General features: G+C 37.5%; 1 protein-coding gene across 1 annotated transcript in view; it reads left to right on the forward strand.

Moving 5' to 3' along the window:
* The first annotated feature begins 12032 nt into the window (after window positions 1-12032).
* LOC111152420 (G protein-coupled receptor 149) overlaps window positions 12033-17792 on the forward strand; it is a 61481-nt gene continuing 55721 nt past the window's right edge. Inside the window, exons 1-2 of the mRNA XM_022510936.1 lie at window positions 12033-13046; window positions 13983-14175. Coding sequence (XP_022366644.1) covers window positions 12033-13046; window positions 13983-14175 — 1207 coding nt within the window. The remainder of the gene's footprint in view (window positions 13047-13982; window positions 14176-17792) is intronic.

Raw genomic sequence — 17792 nt, forward strand, 5'->3', positions numbered from 1 at the left:
AAATGAAGAAACAAGATTTATTTGAGCTCAAAAGAGAAGATGCTACTTTACTCCAGAATTACTCTTCCATAGACAGCAAAATATTCACAATTGGAAAATACCATCTGGTTTCAGTACATACAGACTAATACTTCTGTTCTCACTCCAAATCAGAACCTATGAGATTAAGCTATAACAAAGTATAGATTTTAAAAAATAAATTTACAAATGTAAAACTTTCATTTAAAAAAAAATTTTTTAAAGATTTCATTTATTTGTTTGACGGAGAGAGATCACAAGTAGGCAGAGAGGCAGGCGGGCGGGGGCGGGGGCGCGGAGTAGGCTCCCTGCTGAGCAGAGAGCCCAATGTAGGGCTTGATCCTAAGACCCTGAGATCATGACCTGAGCTGAAGGCAGAGGCTTAACCCACTGAGCCACCCAGGCACCCCACAAAGGTAGAACGTAAGCATTCACACTGCTAAGCAAAAACAAATAGCATTAACTATTCAAGAAGTTAAAAAATAAAAATAAAGTGATTTTTTAAAATTTACTGATTAAAAGAAGACAATGAGTTAGTAAATAAACTCAGAAGCTGGTGGTTTAAATAAAGCAATAAAATAGATTACCTACTACAATCTAATCAAGAAAGTAAAGTGCCAAAACAAAAAAAAATATTAAAAATGAAATTTAGGAGACAAATAGCCAAGATATGGGAAAATCATAAAAATCATTGGAGAGGGACGCCTGGGTGGCTCAGTTGGTTAAGCAGCTGCCTTCGGCTCAGGTCATGATCCCAGCGTCCTGGGATCGAGTCCCACATCGGGCTCCTTGCTTGGCGGGGAGCCTGCTTCTCCCTCTGTCTCTGACTGCCATTCTGTCTGCCTGTGCTTGCTCTCTCTCCCTCTCTCTCTGACAAAAAAAAAAACCAAAAAAAAAAAACATTGGAGAATGATTTGCTCGACTCATGAAAATATATTTGAAAACCCAAATGAAATAAATTCTTTTTCTTTTTGTCTTTTATTTCTATACCCCAATCCCATTTCCCGTACTCCTTAGGGATGCAATGTGTTTTTTACAATACAGTACTGTTAGCCATTTCGAAGAGATATCTGCACTTCCATATTCATTGAAGCGACATTCACAACAGCCAAGATGTAGAAACAACCTAAATGTGCCTTTGTAGATGAATAAACAAAACATGATCTAGGGCACCTGGATGGTTCAGTCAGTTAAGCATCTGACTTTGGATTAGGTTAAGATGTCTGGGTCCTGGGATGAGCCCTGCAGCTGGCTCCTGGCTCAGGGAGGAGTCTGCTTCTCCCTCTGCCTCTCTCCCACCCCCTACCCCACCACTCCTGCTCTCTCTTTCTCTCTCTCTCACATAGGTAAATAAAATCTTTTTTTTTTAAATGTGATCTATACATATAAGGGGATATTAATTCAGCCTCAAAAAAGAAGAAAATTCACCAATATGTGACATTATCAATGAATCTTAAGGACATTATGCTACATGAAATTAGCCAGTTACACATAAAGCTACTACTTCTAATAGACATTAATAATCTTTTGTTTTTCTTTGGTTTTAGCAATTATAAAAATATTCTTTCCTTTTATAATTTCTCTACAAATCTTATCCATGATATTTGTTTCTGTTTTTCTTTAGCAAAAACATTTAATTCTTAATTTTAATGTAAAAAGCTTCATCGAACTTTTCCCCTTTTGATTTGTATATGTTCAATTTTAATTAGTAAGACCTTCATTGCTCTGGATTACAAACGATCTTAATAGTTTGTCTTTTACATTTAACCCTTTCATTTATTCCAAATCACCTTTAAATGTGGTACATTGTCAGGATCCATTTTTTATTTTTCTCCACAAAGTAAGACATCACCTACTCTGTAGGTCATCCTTCATGGGGACCTGTTTGTCATATATGTTGTCAGATATGCACAGACCCATCTCTGAACTCCCTGTTTTCCTGCATTGGTAGTTCATGTGTTCCTATACTAACATCACACCACCTTTAGAGTAATGACTTCAATGTATATGTTATCTCTCTTTTATAACACTGACTTGGCTATTTATGGACCTCTACTCTTCCCAATAAATTTTAAGTTGTTTATTGAGTTTGGGTTTTTTTTTTTTTTTCTTAATTCCCTAGAATTGTGACTGGAAATGCATTGTACAGATAAATTTAGAAAGAATTTTTATTGTTCTAATACTCTGTCACTTTTTCCAGAATCATGGAATATATCTCCATTTATTTAAATCATCTTTTTCAGACTTCTGTTAAAGTTTTGAAGTTTTTCCTAAGTAGGATTTGAGTTTTATTGTTAAATTAATTCCTCAGATATTTCATGATTTTTAGTGCTTCAAGGGCTGAAATTATGAAAATAAGTATTTTATTACATTTTCTAGTTGGTAAGTGCTGCTATTGATTTTTAAAAATTGATCTTTTGCCCAACAGATGAATTTCCTTTTTAGTTGTGATAATTCGTCAGTAAGTTCTTTTGTTTCCTAGGTTTATGATTGTATCATTTGCACATAATACTAATTTTCTTTCTTAACTTCCATCTCTTCCAAACTCTTGTTTGTATTCCTTTACTCATAACATTGGTTAGGACCCCCAGAAGTATGTTCAACAGTAATGGTAATAGTGGGTATACTTGTTCTGTTCTTATTGGGAAACAATTAACCATGCATACCTCATGTTTCTGCATGTCTTATAAGCAGAGAACTGACTGCCTTTCTATATTCTCTTTTCAATGACATTTGTATCCAAAGAGGCAGGTTTGCTTACAGCCTTGGAAATAAAAATAGTGTCTCCCTCCAGAGTAAAGGGCAGGCATACTTACTGACCATGATAAACTATTCGTATTTCCTAAGCTAGTTCAGCATTTCTCCCCTGTAACACAATCTCTATTGTATGTACAGGTAGTCATTTGGCCTTCTATGTGTTACTCTGTGGAAAGTTGGGCTTGGGAGGCTGACACAAGAAAATACTGATATTCTACTGTTCTTGCTGTAATAAAGTTATTTCTGATCCAGGAATCCCCTGTATTTTGTCACAAAACTGTAGCAAGCTAACTTACTAGCTTGCAAGTAGAGTAAAATCTACAAGTTTTTGTTCAATTTATTTTGAAAAAAAGGGGAGTTCACGACAATGTTGAACTTCATTTGAGCCCTTTGCTCCAAGAAAATAGTAATGGTTGAGAGATTCCCACCCTTTATGTTCTGGAAATGGCTAAATACAAAGGGCCACCATGTTCTGGGATTCTTCTAGAGAAGACCACCTCCACCTTTCTCAGTAGTTCCTTTGTTTACTTGCCGCTATACAACCCAGGCCCTCTTCTTTTTCTTTGAGTTGTTTCTCATTAATGAATGCTCTCCCAAGCTCATTAGCCTAAATAAAATAATCTTTTTAAAATATAAGAACTAATCATCTACAAGATCAAAATGTAATTGACAAATTCAGAACAAATATCTGAACAAATAATCTTTTTATTTCCTTCACACACAACAGGCACTTGTAAATCCATATTTTTTAACCTAGCAGATGGATGAAAAAAATAAAAATTTTCATAATGCTCAGTACTGGTGAGAATGTGAGAAAAACAGGCAGCCTTAATAATATTTGGGCTTATGCTACCTTTATTGGTGTAACTTCTTGGGAGGAACATAGTCAAATCTGTCAAAATTTAAAGTGACTTTGGCCTAGAAATTCCAATGTTAGGAATTTACCTAATATATGTACCTATAAAAAGATGCTTTGATATATGCAGAAGGATGTTCATTCAATATTACTTTTAGAGCAAAACAATCAGAAAAAGAATCCACATGCTCTTCAATAAGGAACCAATTAATTATATCTCATATAATCAAATACAAAACAGTTATGTAATAAGAATGAAATGCTGATATGACATGATCTCCAAGGTGGTTTGATCCATGAAAAAAACAAAAGATGTAAGTATGATTACATATGTGTATAGATTCCATATATGTGTGCACATGAAACTGTTATTATCATGTCTATGAAGATAGAGGAGCTGAGCCACAGACAAGATTAAGTGGCTTGGTGAAGGATTCAAAGCAAGCCTGATGAGAGTTAGAAATCACATCCAGGTTTTTGGATTCCAGCTTCTCTACCACAGTGACCAGAGAATCAGTATCACTTTTCACCTCTTTAGGACTATTATTTCTAAGCCCATACCATGTCTCTCTTTCATTCAAGATTTTATATGATCTTCATAAATAAATAAACTTTCCATTTCAAATACATCCAAAACATAACTCTGTCCTTGTGAATAAATAACAAAAGAAAAAGAAGGAAGGTCAAGTTTTACCGTAGTCACCAAATTATAGTATCATCTTGAATACATGATTTTGCTTGCGTGCTCTAACTTCTCAGCTGTAGAGTGTGGATAAAACTTCACTACTCCTTAGGGAAGAAAGAGCTACTGAGATAATTTCTTTAAAACCCTTGGAGCTCGAGGATACTAAATGAAAAGAAACGACAGGCAGCCATCTGCATCATTCTATTACTGAGTTAGGACCTCAGAAAAACTGTGTTGCCTCAGGACATTCTCTTCCCCAGCAATCCCTCTGATTTATTGAAGCTCCCAGGATGTTTGCACAGACAGGAAATCTAGAGAATAGGGCAGGAAAATAAAGCACATACAGTCCTGCCTCTATAAGTTAGGGTTCTGTCTCTGGATTTCCTGGGTTCAAAACCTAACCCCTTTGCTTATCAGCAGTGTGATTTTAGGTGGGTTATTTATTCTCAATGCCTCATTTCCATTGTCTGGAAAATAGGGCTAAAACTAATACATCAAAGAATTGTGAAATTAATTAATACATGTATATAAATTTGAAGAATGTCCTATAAGATTATAAGAATTAAATAAATGTTAGCCCTTGTTATTATTGTTATTGATATTATTACTAATTACATATAATTTACATATAAATACAATGTATAATTCATTATGTAATATAATATTATATATCTTAGAATACATAAGATATGGATGTGCTCTCACAATGACCCAAACATTTTACCAATTTGAGATTACTTTGCATCAAAATGCTCCTCTTCTAGGTAAACCAGGAATCAACAAATTATTTTCTGTAAAGGGTCAGATAATACATATTTTTGGCTTTGTGGATTGCATAATGTCTGTCACAACTACTTAGGGTTCAACTTTGTTGTTGTAGCTTAAAAGTAACCATTAAAAGACTTAAATGAATGGCTGTTGCTATGTTCCCTTAAAACTTTACTTATAAAGACAGACCATAGTTTGCCAACCACTAAAATAAACCAAGAAATCTTTTAAGGTCATTTTCTTTACTTATGAAGTAACCTACAAGCTCAAAAAGGACAATACTCTTCCTGCCCAAAGATATGAGATAAAACATATTACCCATTTCCATGCCACAGTTAACATCTCAAGGCAAGACAATGACACTCCTATAGGGCAGAGTGTTCAGGTGAGAAAGTAAAGCCACAACACTGAGGCTCATAAGAGCCATTCCCTAGGGAAACGCATGGTATTCCTTTCACAAAGGGCTAGAAAGATCAACCGTCTTTGAGAACATGGCCAGTGACGTTTAGGTATTTAAAGTAAACCTTGAGCATTTATAGATGTAGAGACTGATAAATTCATCTGAAAATACTAAAAAAGGCTTTACTTAGGGAAGCAAAGTCCCAGTACACATTGGTGTGAAACAGGAATAATGGTGGTGGGGAGAGTTAGGGGTGGTCACATAATAATTGAGGATCAGTATAACATTGACTAATTCAAGATGAAAAGAAATCTGAACTAGACCAGAACCAAGAACTAACCTCATAGTTACTTTTATGAGTTTTCATCAAGTCCCTAGTGAAAGAAATAAAAAATTAATATCAGATTCCTTTGTATATCACTTAAATGATAGTACTTAGTTCAGGACATTATTTTATCCTGGAGATATTAAATGTTGAAATAATTTCCTTGAAACCTTGTAGTTCAAAAGGACCTTGGGAAAATAAGGTACAAAAGTCCCCCTGTATTATCTCCTACATTACCAATTTAATGCTTATTCAATTTGTTGTACCAGAGGACCTTATAATCCTAAGCATTAAATATTAATTGTATTGAATCTCTTGGACTGAAAGGTTAATCAGAGGGGAATTTAAGGAAGAAAATAGTATGACAAATGACTGGATCATAAGCTTCACAAGGGCAGAAGGCATAATGCACACTGTCTGAAATTTATTTTTTTTAAAGATTTTATTTATTTATTTGAGAGAGAGAGAGCTTGAGCACAGAAGGAGAAGCAGACTCCCCGCCAAGCAGGGAGCCCAATGTGGGGCTTGATCCCAGGATCCTGGGATCACGACCCGAGCCAAAGACAGATGCTTAACGACTGAGCCACCCAGATGCCCATCTCTGACCTTTAGATAACAAATAGATGTTGAACGAGTGGAAGTTTATAGTTGCCATTATGTTTAGGGTAGACAAATGTTATTTGTATATGTTTTTTTTTTTAAAGATTTTATTTATTTATTTGACAGACAGAGATCAAAGGTAGGCAGAGAGGCAAGCAGAGAGAGAGGAGGAAGCAGGCTCCCTGCTGAGCAGAGAGCCTGATGTGGGGCTCGATCCCCAGACCCTGGGATCATGACCCGAGCTGAAGGCAGAGGCTTTAACCCACTGAGCCATCCAGGTGCCCCTGTATATGTTTTTAAAGATTCATCTATTTATTAGAGAGAGACTGAGTGTGAATGAGTGGGGGAAGGGCAGAAGAAAGGAATTTCAAGAAACTCCTCACTGAGTGCAGAGCCCAAGGCAGGGCTGGGACAGGATCCCAAACGTCCCCACTCCTTCTCACAACCCATGAGATCATGACCTGAGCCAAAATCAAGAGTCCAGTGCTTAACCAACCAAGGAACCCAGATGTCCCAGCATTTATACTTTTATTCTACAGAATGGGTTGTTATTCTCAATTCATTCAACAGCTTCACACAGTTTTACATAAAAACTCTCCTCCAGGTATTATCTTTATTATATGGCTATTGGACCTTACATAACTATCATAGTCAAGGTCTTCATCCAAAATGAGTAAACACTGAGTAAGCATCAACCCTTAACAACAAACCTTGTTTCTTTGTGTAGCTAATCTACATTAACATATTACATATAGTAACATTAATCACTCATATACTAACACAAATTAACAAATATACATACATACATACTATCAAATTTTTTTTAATCCAGGGAAGAGGTTTTAAAAAATCATGCAATTTTCCATTTGAGAGACCTTTGAAACAACCCTCACAAATATCAAGGGACATTTCTGGGTTGACAGTGTATTGAGCAGGTTTCTAAAGATGAGATTCATGAAGTTAGTCTCTAACTTAAAGCCACATTAAATTATGCCCTTACTTACAATTCTTAGATAATATTAAATATGGTAGGTTTCTGATGAGACATTAAAAAAGAAGAAAATAAATCACAGCATCTGGGTTCTCCTATGATGCCAAATTGCTACTTACTTTTCTGGAAAACCATCAGCTAAAGCAGAATATGCATTTTTTAATAGAATTATATACATATACATACAGTAATATATATTATAAATTTACATATTATATTTATAAAATTTAGATTTTATTTAATATTATATATGTATATGCATATATATTGGATACATTATGAGATCTTTTGTTTACATTTTGATAAGTCAGTAAGAGCTTAAAGCTGGGTCAGTCCTCTAAAATGTTTTGTCTGCATAACATTATATTTCTAGAAACAAAAATATACCTTCATGATTAACTTTATTTATGATACTTTTTAAAAATTATCATGAAACAAAACTAAATGTTTCTATTTGGTCCTGTGGTTACTTGTTTATTGCTAAAGCCCCATAGAATGAAGGATGTTACTCTGCCATATTCAACGAGAATTTGTTATGTTGTTTTCTACTCTTTCAGGATTTTCAGATATAAATAATGTGGACATTTAGATAAATGAATTGTCTTCAGTGCTTTGCAGAGGTATAATTACATCAAGGACTTCATAAACAAAAAAGCCAATGAAATTATTGCCATGTATCTCTCCGTAGGTTGTTTTATAGATTGTAATGCTATATTGTTTATATAACATATGTTATATGTTTTTTATATTTAGTTTATATATGTTTTAAAGTAACCAAAACAGCAATGGGACTACAATAAGTAAGTCTTCACTTCAGCTATTCTTGCATAATCATAATTTCTATGTAAATCAATATAAATTTATATTATTAAGTAATTTAGAAGTAGAATTTAATTACATTATTAAGTAATTTAAGTATATAAGGCTTTATTGTAAGTGAGACAGAAGAAGGAGTCTCACTCACAGGAACTGAGCAAATTTTTTTAAGGTACAAAGGAACCTCTTAGAACTCTTTCTTCCGGGTCTACCAAAACTTATACTGGTTATTTGAAAGTATTGAGTGACTTTGAAATTTTTTTTAAGCTCAAGAGAATATTGTAAAGAAAATGAGATTATGGCTAAGGGGAGGGCTTACAACTTCCAAGAAACTCATATATATAATATATATGTATTATATGTATAGGTGCATAACATATGCATGTATAATATATATGTATTATAAAATATAAAGCTTGGTAAAAGTTTGTTTATAAATTAACATTTTGAAAAATGAAACATTTCAAACGTTCCTTCTGAGGAACAACTCTATGATAATCAACATCCATTGGACGTGTCCCCAAGCATGAGGTGCTAAGAGGGGATAATTAGAAAATGTATGTCTGTTGTGATTCAGAATGCAGAGCCAGATTATGATTTTTAAATCTGGTTCCATCACTTACTATATGGGGGTAACAGTATACCTAACCATATTAGGATGAGCTAGGTTACCACTCAGTAAAATCAGCCCCCCAAATCAACTGACATACAATAACTTACTTCTCACTCATACAAAGGCTATATTCGCTCACTCAGATCTCCAGGGCAGCCATGATCCTTCAGTTGGCCCAACATCCCAGGCTACTTGAAGATTATACCATCTTCACACTGGTAAGGGCCTCCCTCCCATCATAGTGGGGCAGACAAAGCACGGCAAATCTAAGCACCAGGTTTTACAGGCTTCCCCCTTTCATTTTATGACAATATTGACTATTGTGAAGTAGGCAGAAAAGAAAATTAAGATAGAGTTAACCTGATTTTGAAACTGTATCTAATTTTACAACTTGAAGGGGCCTAAAAATACTCCCATCAAGCCCCCTTATTTTATAGATGTGGAAACAGACACAGAAACAGAAGAGAAAGTATAATAATTTTTGCCTGAGATTACATAGCCAGCAATAACAGGGTCTGAAGTTCACATTCAGAAATCCTTCCTAACTCCCTACTGGCTGTAATTCCACCACCAACCTTTGGAAATGTGCTAATATTCTTGCCTCTCCTGTTATACCCTAGAGACCAGGGCAACAAAGTGGTTAGGTGTCTCTTTTCCAAATTTATACTGAATGGAAAACCCCAAACTGATGGTAATAATAGAGGAAATATCTCCAGGCTTCAAATGGTATTTTAACAGCTATTATCAATTTCCATTCATTGTATTTTAAGAGTATCATATTTATTGTCCAATTCAACTGAAAATCCAGGATTAAATACCATATTGAAAAGAATTATTTTTGCTTATAGAAGGAAAGAAAAGTTCTCAGAAAAAACACAGAAGAGCATACCACAGAACTTCGAGAATAATTTCAAAAATAAAGTCCTGTTTATCATTTTGTGCTTTCTGAAGCAACTTTATTTTAACATGAATTTATCTCCAGACTCTTCTAAACCACATTCCACTGCAAGGTCTACTACTATCAGTAGGGAGAACTGGAGTGTTGAGCTAGCTGGAACAGGTGGGTTGGGTTTCCATTTGTTGAGCAAAGGGGAAATAAAACATGTCAAGATAAGCAAAGTGCCTACTGTGTTTACTGATGGGTCTGGCTGGCAATGACTGACTAATACAATCACTTTCCACACGAGCAGAGTCAGGTTTAAAACGTAGCTTCCGTTACCTGTAAAATGAAAGTAATGATCAGAGTTCTATTACCCATTCCATTCACTTAGATTACCTTATTAACTTCCTTCTTTACCTTCCTGTTTCCTTCGGACCCCAGCACTGTATGGGAAAAGGCACCCTCTGCTCAGGAGGCTGAGCTGAGGAGGAATGCTACCCTAAAGCATCCTGGGAAATGTCTGACCAGAATTCAGACAGTTAGCGACCATGGGAACAAGCCCCAAGTGAAAAACATTATGCACTTCGCGGGCTTTCTGTTGGCTGTTACTGTTAGGCTGTTTTCTTTTACGGAGCAAAACTGGGATGCGGCTCCATATACAAGCTGGCTTTAAAACTGAAGACCGGGCTGCTAAAAGCACTGAGGAGCTGCTTCCTGCCAATATCAACCAATCAGGATGAGTCCCCTCCACCCAATCGGGAAGAGGCCCTTAGCTTTTGTTTTTGTTTTTGTTTTTGTTTTTGTTTCCTTTCCCTCATTAGTATATTGGTCGGGTGGGAACTTGAGAGGGAATTTTCTCTGAGCAGGGCCTCTCCTACACTGGGGAGATATAATTAATTATTCTCCGTTGGCGGTGTGTCATCCTTCTGCTGAAGCCATAGCCCCAATTAAGCCTTGCCTGTGCCTTTGATTTTTGGGTGTGGCCTCGTTTCAGTTATCAGGCTCAAATACCTGACTCTGGTAACAGAACTACGGTTGTCTGTTATTTCTTTACTAAGTATCTCATCTTGCAAAACTGACAATTTTTAATAAGTTCAGAGATTCAGTTATTGTATGCGCAGCACCCCAAATACTCTGGTTAAAAATGTTTTTGTAGGATAATCTCCCTTTTAGACCCTACATAATGTCATCTGACTTTAACAACTAGAAAACATTATTTATTCCAAAGGCAGCTTGCTTACTGGACGACACTGGTAGGAAATAGTTATGTGCCTAAAGCTGGTTTGGCTCTGCTTAAAGAGTCTGCAAAATTTTGTTTAGTGTAATGAAGACCATTATGACATACTTAGTAAGTACAATATATATTTAAAAAACAAATCTGGTACATCCTATTCTTTTAAAACTGGCACTGAGACTATTCTTCCTCTAAAGCATTATGAATCAGAGAGGTCTAGATAAGAATAAAAGCAATCTCTTAGTCGAGTAGCTTAGACCTCTCAAAGATGATATTTGTCATTCACATCAAGTCTGAGCAAGTATCTGGGCTAGTTTTATATGTCAAAACCACAAAGGAAGGCTTAGCAAGGAAATTGTTTCTTGCTTTGCATGAGGCAGGCTGAGAAGATGTACATCATTTTCCTCATACACTGAACTCCCCTCCCTTTTGTTCCTGCTTCTCTCCTGCTTGGAGTTGACTCCTCCTTCCTGCAGCTCCGAGGATCACAGGCTGATTGAAGAACACAGCGGTTAGATGGGGAGCTGTGCTCAGTCTCTCTCTCTCTTTCTCTCTTTCTGTGTGTGTCTCTCTTTCCTTTTTGCCTGTGTCTCTCTCTCTCTCTCTCTGAACCCGCAAAGCTGAAAACTACCCGATAATCTCTCTGCCTTTGAATCCAGCTCTGGAACCAAATGCATCGCTTTACTGCTCTTAAAAAGTGAATAGAGTTTGATTACCTCAAGCTACAAGCTGCTTTGCTCCATAAGAAGGACATAAAAGGAGCCAGACATCATTGTTTTTCAATCTACCTGAGGAGCTTTTTGCTTTTATGCCAGAAACTTAATGGTTTCAGGAGGAAGTTTTGGTTTGTTTTTAACTGGAATGTTGAAAAGTTTCTTATTGATGCTGTAAATGGAACCCAATTTTTAAATATGGGTTGAGTCAGATCTAAAGGAGACATGCCTGATCATTTTCTGCTGGACTGATGTGGGAACATCTAGAGGGAAACTTGGTGGGAGAGAATGAGATCTCATTTGCAACTAACAATCATGCTTTATTTTGAGAATATTTAGACTCATTGAAAGGGAAATTAAATATTAACCAAAGACAATGTCTGGATTTTCCAGTAACTTATCAACAAATGACTCTAGCCTGTGGAAGGAAAATAATTCGACGAACCTTTTAAATCCACCAAGAACTTCGAATATCTATCTTTTTTGCCTGACATGCTTAATGACTCTTGCAGCCCTGGCAGGCAGCATTTATTCACTAGTTTCCCTGCTGAAAACGCAGAACAGAACCGTTGTGTCCATGCTTGTGGCTTCCTGGTCTGGGGATGATCTCATGAGCGTCCTGTCGGTGACCATCTTCATGTTCTTGCAGTGGCCAAACGAGGACCCTGATTACTTTCAGTCTCTGTGTACCACCTCTGCCTTACTGTATCTATGCCAGGGGCTCTCAAGCAACTTGAAGGCGACTCTCCTAGTCTCCTACAACTTTTACTCGATGCACAGGGCTGTGGGGAGCCAGGCAGCCTCCAGAAAATCCGGCCAGGTGCTCGGCGTGGTGCTGACCGTGTGGGCAGCCAGTCTCCTGCTCTCCGCGCTCCCGCTCTGCGGCTGGGGCGCCTTCGTGCGCACGCCGTGGGGCTGTCTGGCGGACTGCTCCAGCTCCTATGTGCTGCTCCTCTTCGTTGTGTACACTTCGGCCCTGGGACTCCTCGCCGGCCTCTCGGTCCCTCTCACTTACCAGTTATTATGTTCAGAGGAGCCGCCGAGACTCCACGCCAACTACCAGGAAATTTCCCGCGGAGCTTCCACTCCTGGGACCCCTCCAAGCGGGGGAAAAGTGCTTTCCTTGTCCCCAGATGATGCTCCCGGCCCTGCGCTTCGGTGTTCTGGGGGACGCTCTCCGAGCTCCGACACCGTGTTTGGACCGGGTCCATCAGCGAGGGCACGGCCCGGGCAGGGGCCGAGACACGAAGCTGTCGCCGTGGTTGGAGCCTGCAGGCGTGAGAACCGGGGGACTCTCTATGGCACCAGAAGCTTCACTGTGAGCGTAGCGCAGAAGCGCTTCTCTTTGATCCTAGCGCTGACAAAAGTCATCCTTTGGCTGCCCATGATGGTAAAAGTGCAGTTGCTCAAGCGTGCGGGTGTGTGTACCAGACAGTGTGAATGCGTGTGTTGGGACTAGCGTCCCTGGTTGGGAGAGTCCCCAAGAAACGCGCAGTTAAGTCCTCTTCCAACTGTGTCTCGCTCGGTTTTAGAGACGCACTTGGAGCAAAGCAGCTCACCGGTAAAGCTGGTTGGCTGCGAAGCCTTTGCTCCTAAGTGCTTCTCGTTTCAAAATTGGGGAGGGGGGGGCAGGGAGCGCTTTTGGGCGCAGGAGACAGTTTTCCTAGATCTATCATGGCCAAAGGGTGTTCTCATCTCTTGTAGCAGAATCTGGGAATATTCAGAAAAGAAAGGAGATAGTAAGGGGGTTTCCTTCTGCCCCCCAGTCGTCTGTCATCCCTTTCTCTCCACTCCATTTCTGCAGAGTAAGGACACCGCCCATCCTCAGCAGGGAGAGTGATTGGAGAGACCTGTTCAGAAGTAGAAAGATAAGAGTGGAGGGGAAACAGGCTTTTTGTTCAAGCTTTCAGGAGGGAGGAGGGAGACCAGTTTTGACTTGGGAAGGTGGCGCCCTGCTGTGACAAGGGGGGGTGGTGGTGAAGCAGCTGTCCAGAGATGTGACAAAGGCCATCTGGAGTACCAGGTACAGATTTCCAGTTTGCCTGCCTGTATTCCTGTATCCCCAGCATTGTAATTGTTCTTCCTGAAAGAGACCTGACATGGCAGGGGGCACAGACCAGGCACCCAGGAGTGGAAATCACCCTGTGGTCTAAATCATCAGACCTCATCCCAAGGGATCCCAGTGGTCCAGCACCAAACAGAGTTTTTGGCTCTCAGGCAGGCAGGGAGTCTGGAGAAGGAGGGTGGGGCAGCATGCTTGGGGGAAAGGCTTAGCAAAGTGGAAAAATTTATCCTGGAATAGGTCTGAAGCTCTTTGCTTTTGCAGATCCACATGATGGTTCAGCACGTGGTGGGGTTTCAGAGTCCTCCCTTCGAGACACTCAGCTTTCTACTAACCCTGCTGGCCACCACTGTGACCCCAGTGTTTGTCTTGTCCAAACGCTGGACCCACTTGCCCTGTGGCTGCATTATCAACTGTAAGCAGAACGCATACACAGTGGCATCTGATGGGGGAAAACGTAAGTTCTTGACGGTGCAGAGGTTGGGGGCAATAAGCATACAGTCAAACACAGAAAAATGGTCTATTGAGAAGTTGTCTGAGTAGAGAAATGTTGAATCCAAGGACAAATTCAAATGGTAAATAAAGGGAAGAAATTATAATGTTGGGTTAAGTTTTAAAGGAGGCAGGTTTAAAACAACTCTGTGAAGTGCCTGTACATTGAATAATTATTTTAGGGAAGAAAGGAATAGACAGAGTTTATTCAACACAGCTTGAAGTCAAAAGGGCCCTTAGATGCTTAGATATCTGCCTTAGTTCTTAGCCCAGAGTAGAACATAAATTCCCTTCCCAAGTCTACATATAAGAAGCCTGCATTTGAAAAGAGATGAACACTTAGAAGAGTCAAAAACACATTACATTATAGCCCATTATTATTTAATGGAACAGAATTTTTATTATTGTCCTTTTTGTATTCTTCCAGGGCTTTGGAACATTTTCAAAGTAGAGTGCCTGAAAACAGTTCAAAAACAAATTTTAAGGGGTGCCTGGCTGGCTCAGTTGGTAAAGCATGTGACTGTTGATCTCAGGGTCTTGAATTTGAACCCCACATGGTGTTTGAGATTACCTAAAAATAAAATCTTTAAAACAAAAAAGGAAAACACATTTTAAGTGTATGCCTCTACTTTCAGAAAACACAAAAAAACTCTCAGTTTCAGGAAGGGGAAAGGTGGCAGAATTTGTCCATCTATGTTCATGTTTGAATATAGCCATCCTAGTTACATTAAACAGCCACCAATAAAAACAAAAAACTATATTCTAAAATGTATACCTAGAATGGGAGTGGGGTCAATTATCACTCTCTACAGTGTGACTGTTCCCATACCGAGACAGGAAAAGTTGAAGAATGACCTTTGTATTTTGATTCTGCCAGGAAGAAAAAGGATATTAGTTTGTCACTCCAGACAAAAGACAGGATGTTCTACCATTTAATATCTAAAAATGCATTAGTGTATGCTGAATTAACTGTTTCATCAATTGTCCTTTGCTCAGAATAAGCAAGTATATTACTCTTTAACAGAGGAAAAAAGGTAAACAAAAATAGTTTCTCTCAGACTATTTCAGAGGTACAGAAACTGGAGAATATGAAAGTATATATTCTGCAATCAATTCTACAACAGGGTTATTTTATAAACATCAATTAATCATGAACTGGTCAGACACTTAAAATTTAATATGGCTAGATATTTTTCAAATGACCAGGAGATTTCCTTAGTTTAAAGGATGCCATAAACTTTTATTGTTAATAGAGGCCAAATTCATCTATGTCTTTAAAGTAAAATGACCATGGAAATTATATAACAATTATCTGCTTCTAGAGATTAATGTCTAAAGCAACAGTGACACAGAAAATTAATAATAAATCCTTTTGAGCCACATAGAACATATATAAAAATCATTTGCAAGCCTGCAAGTTCTAACATTCTATCAAATGTTAACATTTTGCCACTGAATTAGTGAGCCAGAATTGTTTTATAGTATTTAAGATTGAGAGAGAGGCAATGAAAGACCAATGTCAGAGAAAATAAAAAGTTTTACTGAAGTAATGTAGGACAGTCATTTTTAAGAAGTAAAGGACACCTATATCGGAGCAGAAAATAAAGCAATGCAACAGACCTATCACTGCAAATGGTCTAGGAAGTATTCTACCTACACTGCACAAGATAGAAGGGCCTACAGCAGGCTGGCAGAATCAATAATTACATTAATATCTCATGTTTGAAATTAAAATCATGGCTTTCAAGATAAAAATAATATTTTTCCTCTAAAATCATCATCACTCTTATTTGTATTTAAAATTTCAGGCAAGAAATTCCCTGAAATATGTAGGTTTATAAAAAGAGTCATGGCTAAATGGCTCCATTCACTTTTATGATCCCAGATTCTGCCATAGGGAAATTCTGAGAACAAGAATGATGTATTTTCACTGTCTGAGAACCCATCATATATTTCCCTATTACTAGGACAACACAAGAACAGGATTTCAAAATCCCCAAAATGGTCATCCTCAAGTAGGCAAGTGCCTGACCAAGTGCCTTGATTCTTTGGGAATATGGCTTCAGTTCTCATTAAGGCTTTTTCTCCTTAACAAACCAAGATTCCCCCTTTTACATTCTTTGTCAGGGAACTCCAAAAACAAGGAAGCTTCCTAACTCATATTTGCCATAGGTTCATTTTGCAGATGTAAGTATAATTCTACATCTCAGCCTTAGTGAATGGAAATGGGGAGACCTGCAACCTAAAAATGCATGTTAGTAATGGGAAATAATTTGCAGATTAATAATTCTCTCCTGTTTCCAACATTAACCCGTATTACTAGGGTCTCAAAACAAAAGTGTTCAAAAAATGATTTTAACACAGAGGTCTCAGGTGGAAGACATATGGGATGGATATGGCTTTCACACTCACTTTGTTTGCATAAGATGACATTTTCTTTTTAAACAATTAAATATTTTCTATAAAATCAGATACTGTTTTTATTTTAAATAAAATCAAAATATCTGCTAAGTGACATATTACTCTGAAGAACTATTTATTTTTATAAACTGGTATAATTTACTTATGTTTAAAATTGCAATTACGAGATGTGGTTAAAAGCAAAAGACTAGAGTTAATTCATGTTTTGTCCAGGGTTTAACTTTTCAGAACAAATACATTACATTTATTTTTTTTTGTAAGTATAGTAATAGACTTCAAAAGAACCTGACTGTATTCTGACGGTCTTTAGGTTTCTGGTAAGTTATTAGTCAAACATTGTCAATTGTTATATTGTTATAACCTATTATCTCCATTAGTTACCTCAGTCAGAATTTACTTTTAGTTCTCTCATGGGTCTAATTATCAGTAAAGCAATTTCACATACAGGTTAGTAACTTGAATTCTGGAATGAGTTAACTTTTAAATTCAAATCTCTTTACCAGTTATCTTAAGTATTGGTTTCTTCTATCAGCCTCAGTTTTCTCAACTGTAAAATAGAATCAATAAGCCCTTTATTATTAGGGTTGCTGCTGTGTTAGGGTTGCTGCACATGACCTATGTGCATAACTGAGCCCTGGAGTTCTCCAGTTCTCCTTGGTGTCCAGCATAATTGCACTTCCTTCTCAGAGGCTACCTCAGCCTACCTCTTGCACTTCATGACATGGAGGCAGATTCTGCATTGACAGTTGACACACTCCTTCAAAAACATTACTGACTTTTGCTTTACATATTTCATAATTATAATACACAGCTAATAAGATAGTCACAGACATCAATTTTATTGTCTTATATGATAAAATTTTATGAGTTTTTGTTTGCTTACTGTCCTTGAATTGACAATTTGCCACTTTGTATCTTTTTTCAGAGAAAAAGGAAATCCATCAATAATTAAAACATCCTTTTAGTTCCTTCAGCTTTCACACTGTTGAAATTAAAAACCCCAATTTAATTTTACTGGACCATATTACTAGAAAAAGCAAATAGAACTTTACCTAAGAGTGTATAAATATTAACATAAGTTTTTACTTTTCCATTTTCTTTGGACAGAAATTCTTGTTTGTTTTTTGGCTCAAACAATGAAACTTTTGGCTCAAATAATGA

This window comes from Enhydra lutris, unplaced genomic scaffold (genome assembly GCF_002288905.1).
Source record: "Enhydra lutris kenyoni isolate GAN:26980312 unplaced genomic scaffold, ASM228890v2 scaffoldscaffold2, whole genome shotgun sequence".
In the NCBI taxonomy this organism is placed as follows: domain Eukaryota; kingdom Metazoa; phylum Chordata; class Mammalia; order Carnivora; family Mustelidae; genus Enhydra; species Enhydra lutris.